Genomic DNA, 9,017 nt, shown 5'->3' with positions numbered 1-9,017 from the left:
ATAGTTCCTGGACCATCGGAAACTTCTTCCTCGGGCTCCACTTGTCAAGATGTCACAGAGTTTCTGAAACAGAACAGTTAATGCAGTCATAAAAGCGGAATAAAGTGAGATGGTCATCAAACCACCTCTTCTGCCGAGAAGTAATACAAGACCAGTGTGCAAAGTGTAAAAATATTCATCCTGAGAAAGAAAATCAGTCGGACAGGTGTTTGAAACGTCTTCCTGATCTGCACTGTGACTCGACTCATCATGCTGGTTTTCATGGACTGTACAAACAGGAAATCATCCTATTCCACCTGCAGAGGCTGTTTTCCTGGATTCCAAGCTGCAAGGCCACTCAGCTGCTGGGTAAGTTTCAGTCTTAACTCTTCGTTTAAATTAAATCCAGTTGTTATTAATTAAATGCAGTGAAGTTGGAAGTCCAGGTGGCAGGAAATGTTTAAAAGTTTAAATCGGAGAAGGTGAATCCAGCAGGTGAGAGTGTAGGTGTGATTTAAGAAGTGATGAGAGTTGGTGAATTCTGTTTATGACATTGTTATATATAAATGCTGCACATATTTCATCATAAATACATACAGTAGCCTATATATGGCTATTAAGCTTTCCATATTAATTGTAATGTAATAAACAATAGAAATGACACAGTAATCCCACTTCTTACTGTATTAGCCTTTGAGGTACTTTTGTTTTGTTTTTTTTTTGAGATTCAAATCTATTAAGACAAAAAATTAAAACATAGACAATAACAACACACTATTTTGCGAGGAGAAAGCAATATATTTTAAATAGAAAAACACAATAAAATAAATAAGCATTAATATTTCTCCTGTGATGTGTGATGTGGGAAATGAACTGGCAGAAAAAGTCACTTTAAAACGCGAATGTCCTCATTGAACTGCTTTGTGTGAGTGTTGTCGCTCTCCTCACTCCTGCGTCAGCCCGGCGTGCTGCTCTGCTGGCCGTACAGGTCGTGCTCCCTGTACAGGACGTAGTCCTTCAGTCGCTCCGGCAGCGGCAGGAAGCTCATGAAGATCGGCGAGCGGAGACGAAGGCGTCCGAGACAGCGACGGATTCGCAGGCGGCAGAGATGCTGCAGGCAGCGGGCGCTCTCTGGAGACGAGAGGGGAGGGGAGGGGAGGAGGGGAGGAGGAGGGGGAGTGGGGAGGGGAGGGGAGGACGGATTAACAAAGACCAACTCTGTTCTGCGTCTGTTGTCCAGGCACGGACTGATTAAGTTTCTCTCACCCTGCAGCCTGCAGATGTCGGGCCACTGCCGCTGTTCCATCAGGGTCGCCTTCAACTTGGAGCAGAAGGTCACATGATCAACGTAGTCCAACAGAACGCGAACCACGTGACCCGACAGGTGCTCGAGCCAGGAGACGGTGATCACCTCGCAGAACTGCACTGACAGACAGACGGACAGACTGAGTTTGACACCAGTCTTACATGTGAAGTTCTTCACCTGACTGAGCTTCAGCTGGAATAACCAGCCGCTCACACCTTCTGAAATGACCAAAGTGATGATGATGATGATGATGGTGGAGAATTTGGTTGGACAAAGAAAAGTAACAGCAGCACAGGTGCGTGCAGGATGTCAGGTGCATATTTTATTTTTTGTCTGAACTTTGTTACAGACATTCATTGTCCCCTGAGGTTGAATCGTTGGTCACTCTCTGACCTTTAGCACCACCTGCAGGTCAACATTTCAACTCATGACAGGAATCCTTTAAAAACTACAGACTGTTCAGTAATTTTTAGGAAATACAGGAAAGGTTAGTAAAAGATTTATCCATCCTGTTCATTACCAAGGTGTCTTTGATCACCGAGTCGCTCCAGCCCTCGTAGTCTTCGGGGATGTGAGCCCTGTTGCCATAGGGACAGTCAAAGCAGCGCTCCACATCATAACCATAGTTACACAACATCCTGAGGACCACCTAACACACACACACACAACAGCACAGATTAAATAAAGCACAGCTGTCCTTCCCCAAAGTGACAATGGCACATGCAGAAATAATATCCAACAAAGTTATTAAATCTGCTGATGAGCTTTCTTTTGGTGAAGAGTTTGAGTGATGATAGAAGTTTACCTCGTCTTTGAGAGCGTACTGAAGGGCCGACGGGAAGTGTGTCGTATTCACTTTGCAGAAATAGTTGACGTTTGCTCCAAACCTCAGCAACAGGTTGATCAACTCATAGTTGCCCGAACGCAGAGCAACCTTAAAGACACAATCACGGGATCAGCAACAGGGCTTTCCGCTGGTGTTTACTTGGTGTTTTGAACTTTTTTTTAAAAAAACTATTTCTTAATAATTGACGGTGAATCCATCTGGGCAATAATTCTGTGGGGCACTCAGGACCAGGGTTGCCTGATTTTGGTATCTGCACAAGCACAATGGAACCAAACCTGGCAACCTCACTGCACTTAGAAGACTGGATACTGTTGCTTTTCAAAAAACACTTCCAGCACCTAACTGCCCGTAAAATGACAAAATGATCTCATTGTACACAGCACAGGATACAATTAGTGAGCTTTAGAGATGGTGGTAAATGTATATCTGAACTGTAGCCAAAGCCAGGCTAGCAGACCCCCCCTCTCCGCTTCCAGTCTTTATGCTAAGCTAACCACATCCTGACTCCAGCTTTGCACTCCACACATAAAAATACCTGCAGACATTTGATTGGGTCTTGGTTGGCCATGGCTCCGCCCTCCAGCAGCAGTTTGGCTGACGGCACGTCGTTATTGGACACAGCGAAGAAGAGCGCTGACTTCCTCTCGTCATCATAACTCCGGCGAACCCAAGGGTGGAGCATGTAGTTGGGGTCATAACCTGCGTCCAGCAAGACCTGATGGGAGTCGGGGAGGAGTTGAAAATCAGCTGTTACTGAGCTGCGTTGTGTTTAACAGACACCCATCGAGTATTTTTGAGATGTGACACATAAAGAGCAGCAATAATTGGCTGCTCAGATGTGAGGGTTTAATGCTTTTGTTTATCATACATGACAGTAAACTAATAATCTTTGGGTTTTTGACTTTTAAACAAGTACTGTTAATACATCTCTTTGGACATTTTTTAACACTTTTGCCATTCTATCGAGAAAACGGTTAATTGATTAATCGAGAAACCATCTTATGCTACCAACGAGCTGGTCCTCAACAACAAAGCAAACAATTCAAGATCGAACACGGACGGCTCAACAGAATAGTTTTTCTCTCTTGCTTCACTCTAAGTACTTGAGTAAATGTACTTAGTTACTTTTCACCAGCGATCATGGCTGATAATTTCCATGCACACACACACCTTGAGGCATTGTGTGTGTCCTCCTGCAGCAGCAGAGTGTAGAGGACTCATTCCGCTGTCGTTTACATCTCCCAGAGAAGTGACAGGAATCAGCAGCTTCAGAGCTCTGAGGAACACACACACACACACACACACACACACACACACACAGAACCTCCTCTACATTTATCTGTAGTCTTTAACTGCTTTGCAGAAAAAAGAGCAACAACTGAAGAGCTCATAAAATACAGCAAACTGATAGATGCAAATTTGAGAGAATAAAACACCCACTGCAGGTGTCCTCTGTGGGCCACGCGGTGGATCGGCATGTGTCCCGTGTGCTTGGCAACGTTGGCATCAGCGCCGTATTCCAGCAACAGACTGATGACAGATGGATCTCCAGACGAGGACGCCTCATACAAGATGGAAGCCTCATCCTGCGCCTGGGACAGGACGTCCGCCCCTGCAGGACAGGCGACAAACAAGACCTCAAGTGAGTAAAATATCCACATGGTTTATCTCAGACGACTGAGGTGTCACATTAACTGCATGTCAATGCACTTTGACACAGGATGAGGTATTAATGTATGAAAACTGAAAGCACACATTAGGAGACAGAATGATCCCAATGTCTCAATCTTCATCAAATAAATGGAGTAGAAAGTGCAGTATCTGCAAAGTATAAAGTAGGAAATAACGGACATTAGTAAGTCGACCTACTTAAGTACAGTATTTGGGATGTACTTCCTGCCAGCAGCAGTAAAACCTCCAAAGAGCCCAACATCAAACACTGAATCTGTTTTTTCATTTACAGTCACGACTGAATTGAATAAAAGATAAGACAGTAAAGGACGCTGCTTAGTAAATGTGGAATATTTATCAGTCACAAAGATGATGTCTTTGAAAATTTAAATATGATTTTAAGTGACATTGGTGCATTCAACATACTGTAACTTACACAGCATATCTATTTTTTTAACAGACCAAGATTAATTTGGAAAACCTGATAACTAATTTCATAATAAAGTGTTATTTGCAAAACAGATACGATTTCTATCAATCAGGTCAAGAGGAGGATCCAAAGAAACTATGATCTGATCTGCCACTTCTGGTCGATGTGTGTGTGAATACTGAGGGTGATCCTGTAGAGACGTCCTGGACTGCCTCACCCCTCCTCAGGAGAGCCTCCACCACCTCCAGGTGTCCTCCCTGAGCGGCGAGGGCCAGCGGCGTGAGGCCGTAGTGGCTGCGAGGGTCCGGCTGTGCTCCGGCCCCCAGCAGCAGGGTGACCAGCGGCGCGTTGCCCAGCCGCGAGGCCTCGTGGAGGGGACGGCGGCCGTGGCAGCCCTCCTGGTTCACTCTGGAGCCCCGCAGGAGCAGCAGCTTCACCAGGTCAGCGCGGTCTGAGCGGATCGCTGCAGGGAGGAGGACGCAGTTCACATGGCGAAACGAGCACAGACAGCATCTGGTTCGTCAGTGGCGGAAAGTAAAGCACGTTTACTCAACTGCTGTGCTCAGGCGCAGGTCTGAGGTACTTGTACATCGCTTGAGTATTTTGTCTCATACTACTTTATACGTTTTACACCACTACAGTTATTTGACAGCTTTAGTTACTGGTTACTTTACAAATATTTTAAACACAATATTGTGTTAGAAATTAAACATTTTATTTATGTGCAGCAAAATGATTATGATTTTGCTGTGTTTTCTTTTTTAATCATTTTGAGTTTTGCACTGTTAGTTGGACAAAATAAGCATTTTAAAAAGGCAAAATACCAATCAGTTACTAAAGAAAATAATCAGGATATGAATCCATAATGAAAATAATCATTAGATTCACTCCTGTGCAAAATAGTGTAAAATGAGCTTCAGCTCAACAGTAATGACAGTAACAGTATTGAGTCTTAATATATATATGAAATGTTGGTCGGCCTACCCACAAACAGTGGTGAGTCCTGGTCCTCGTCCTGGCAGTTCAGCTGAGCTCCATGTTGGAGGAGGAAGGAGGCGTTTTCTATCAGACCTCGTTCTACTGCCAGGAAGAGAGGAGTCTGTCCGCGAGGAGTTCGGTTCTCCACAGAGTCGAGGCCTGAAGCTGGAGAGCAGGACACTTCACTGTCTGCTTCGTTAAGGAGGTTTTACAGTCCCGTGAGTGCAGAACATACGAACCTTTGAACGTCAGCTCCAGGATGTTTTGGTTGCTCTGAGCTGCTGCTTCGTGGAGAGGAGTCCAACCTCGGCTGTCTGTCTCTGAAAACTGGTCTCTCTGTTGGGCGCACAGTTCCCTCAGGAGCTTCTCATTACCTGGACGGACGGATTGAAAGTGACATTTGAATCAGTTTGCTGTGTAGCCAGCAGTAACCGCATCAGAATATGAATCTGGTCCTGCCTTTTTGGTGTATTATTTTCCAGACAAAATGCAGTAATTCTGTCCTCCCTGATGAGTAAAGATCTGTGATGTTTCCTTGTACTCCACTCAACCCAAAGTATGAGGTTATGTCACCTACACTCTCACCAAGACAATCAACATTCCCCCCATCAACACACATAAAAACAGAAATCATCTGCAGTAAACGTAGCCAGAATACCGTGGCTACCTGCCTTCATGTCTTCTGTGAATGCCCCTCTTCATCTAATCTCTGGTCTAAGGTGGCCAAGTGTCTTAAAAACATCCTGAAATTCCCAAACATCCCATCTTGTTTTCATTCAACGATGGCTCCGCCCTCAGTGTTAAGAACAGGTTATTGACCCTCAGGAAAGTTCATAGCTGCAGCTTGAAGTGAAGGCAGTAATACACTCACAAGTCTCCCCTGAGCCTCCGGTGATAGAGGAACAGCTGAACCGTTTTAGGGATGATTCTCGCACTGAAAGCTCTTCAGCTGTGAGTCATAAAGCACAGGCAGCCACTATGGCATGCTGGGATATCCTCACTGGTCCGCTTTGTAGGTGTGGCTTTTCTTTATTCTTTTGTGTTATCTTGATATTTGGCTCGATGAGAAATTTTAATTTAAATATCATGCTGGAATCCTTCTTGGTGGTCTTTTATGAACAGTCGTAACGTAAGAAGAGGTGTGTTGATGAAGTTAATGTGCCTTGAAACTTTTCTAAATATATAAGCATGTATAGCTGACAGTTTCATCTGTATTCCTTCACAGTAAAAGCATGCTCACCTTGTCTTATTGCAGTGAAGATCCTGCCGCTGCCAGCAGACTCAGGCCCAGAGCTGTGATGAAAGAAGATCACTGCGATAACTAAAACAAAAATCTGTGAAACTGAGCAGGAAAAGTCATCTGATACCATGAATATTACACTAATATTCTAACTGCAAAACATGCACATGAAACAAACAGGAACACTGATCATCCCAGTCTCTTTTAAAGCATTAACTTCTTACAGAACCCCGTATGGTCATCTATGACTGTGCGAAGAAAAAAATAAACTTTTGTTTTCTAATCTGCTTCATATGCCACAACAAACAGAAATCACTCCTAAAACGAACAAACCAGTTTGATGGATGTTCTCTGGAGTTCACACAAAGCACGACTGAGGAAGAAAAATCTAAGTCATGTGTTACTGCACAACGACAGACCAAACATCTGAGAGAAATATTTACAGTCCTGATTCCTGACAGACTGACCTCCTGCCGTGTTGCATTGCAGAGTCTCTGTTTGTTTCCTTCTGTTTGTTGCTCTCCAGCAGACTCTGTTCAATCATGTACTGAACAGCTGCGTCGTCTTCATCGTTATCATCTTCCGTCCCAAATCGCTCAAACTCCATGATGTCCACATTAAGGGTCCTGGCCCTGTTCAGGACACGGACACATTTATGTGATTGATCAATATGTGATTCCTTGCACTTCAGTCTGCTGATAAATCGGCCGTGACTCTGCTGGTTTCACTCTTTCCACCAGATGTTGAAGTAGACTGCAGGCATCACAAGAGAGTCCGTGAGGTCCAGCACCGATGTTGGGTTGATGGAGGTTGTAACAGTCGACGTCCAGTTCATCAAAAGTATTGAGGTGAGGGCTCATCAAGAATCTTCTGCACCAACCTGGGAAACCCTTTCCTCTATGTGTCTGGAAGAACAAGCTGCCTAAAGTTGCTCTTGGACTTTTGACCTATGAAATCTCAGCACAGTTAGATCAGTTAGATCAAACCCACTTGTTTAAATGTGCTTAGACTGGAACTGCAACAAACCTTTGCTGCATGTCATCCATCTTGTTCTCTCCCTGTGTTTTCTGTCCATTTCAGGCCTTACCTTGACTTTTGTAAATGCATATTTTGTACACTTAATCTCCTTTTATATGTTGTCCTGTCCATTTTACCAGAATGTTCAACCAGTTTGCCTGCTAAAGTATCGGTTCATGACTTAAGTCTTTTTATCTAAGGACAGATACACATCAAAAGTACCTTAAAGTCTGTGGACACCAGAGATCAGGAAACATCCATAGTGCAATAAAAAGTGAAAAGTGATCTTCCTGAGGCCAAGAAGGCGAGTGAGTGTGAAAGGTGTTCTTGTTTTTTGACACAAAAGCTGCAAAAATCTCACCTAAGCCAAACTGTAGTTTCCATTTACAAACAAAAAGATAAAGACAAAGTGACTAACGGGACATGTCAACACGTCTGTCTCTCGCTGTGGGCTTGTTTACCTTGTGGTTTTGTGTCGTCCCGCTTCCCTCTCGGCTGCGGGTCCTTGCAGATTAAACGAGGATCTGTTGTTGTTGCTGAAAGTGGCAGCAGGAGCAGAGGTCTGACCTATGACTGAAACCAGAGCTGTATGCCTACGTGGCTTCTATCGGTGAACTAATATCCCACCACGTTTAAACTGCATGCAAATACACACGTGATTCACACAGAAGATTAACACATCTGTAAAGGAGGCATGTAACTGAGGTCTGATAGTAATGCTAAAGAAAAGACTGCAGCTCATGTGATCACCAGAGCTCGATGTTTGAGCTGTTTGGCTACAGCACTCTGGCTGGGGATCTGATACCTGTTACTATATTTACCCCCATCCAGCTAAGTTTATGCAGTGAGGTGACCAGCAGACAGTCAGTGTGACACTGCAGGGCACACAAGGCAGGATTCAGCTGTAGATTAAGTCCAGAACCCGTGTTGCCCACTTAACTGGAATGCCGGCTGGCAGCCCTCTTTGTGCAGCGTCGCCATCACTTTCACAGCTCTAAGGCTGCAACTATTTTTTCTTTACCTTGACCATTTCAACTATAAAATGTCAGGGAATGCTGAAAAACATCCATCACATTTTGCTTGTGTCTTAGGTGATGTTATCAAATGTCTTGTTTGGCCAACTGTTCAGAAGACATTCAGTTTCAGTTTCAATCATATAAAACTAAGATCTGTATACAAAACCCACGTTACTTTAAAATTATAAAATTAAGAGACACAAAACACACTTCTAAATAATCAAATCACCAAAACAAACTGACAGATAAATGTAAGACTTAAAGGGATGGGAGACAGCTCTCCCGTCTGCTGTCCAACCTTGGGACAAAGGGAGACAGACAGGGACAGAATAACAAATATGTACAACACTCAATATATTTTTAACACAATTTAAGCATTTTTCTAAAAAAAAAAAAAAAAGTTTAATTTCTCTTAATATATAAAAAAATAATTGATTTAGCCCCTTGGAGATTTTCTTAAACACTTGAACTAGTGACCCTCCAGCACCAAAGTAAAGGTGAAAACTAAATCTGGATGCTGAGGCTCAGAGTTG

The 9,017-nt window shown here is 43.7% G+C and overlaps 1 protein-coding gene across 3 annotated transcripts; it reads right to left on the bottom strand.

The window, feature by feature from the left end:
* Positions 1 to 517: 517 nt before the first annotated feature.
* Positions 518 to 8,871, bottom strand: LOC124056944 (dynein axonemal heavy chain 12-like). Of its 3 annotated transcripts, XM_046384913.1 has the most exons (13): positions 7,930 to 8,867; positions 6,919 to 7,083; positions 6,452 to 6,504; positions 5,451 to 5,585; positions 5,218 to 5,376; positions 4,451 to 4,696; positions 3,573 to 3,744; positions 3,303 to 3,408; positions 2,668 to 2,847; positions 2,091 to 2,219; positions 1,806 to 1,934; positions 1,246 to 1,399; positions 518 to 1,110 (listed from the first exon to the last, which is right to left on the bottom strand). In XM_046384913.1, exons 2-13 carry the CDS (start codon positions 7,056 to 7,058, stop codon positions 935 to 937), a joined length of 1,779 nt encoding a protein of 592 aa, XP_046240869.1. In that variant the 5' UTR covers positions 7,059 to 7,083; positions 7,930 to 8,867; the 3' UTR covers positions 518 to 934. The 3 variants fall into 3 exon arrangements, with proteins under 3 accessions (XP_046240869.1, XP_046240870.1, XP_046240871.1); XM_046384914.1 differs by lacking the exon at positions 7,930 to 8,867 and having other exon boundaries at positions 6,919 to 7,661; XM_046384915.1 differs by lacking the exon at positions 518 to 1,110 and having other exon boundaries at positions 1,259 to 1,404; positions 7,930 to 8,871.
* Between the last annotated feature and the right edge of the window lie 146 nt (positions 8,872 to 9,017).

The sequence above is a fragment of the Scatophagus argus genome, chromosome 3, assembly GCF_020382885.2.
Source record: "Scatophagus argus isolate fScaArg1 chromosome 3, fScaArg1.pri, whole genome shotgun sequence".
NCBI lineage: Eukaryota > Metazoa > Chordata > Actinopteri > Scatophagidae > Scatophagus > Scatophagus argus.
This window is presented reverse-complemented; position numbering and strand designations above follow the sequence as displayed.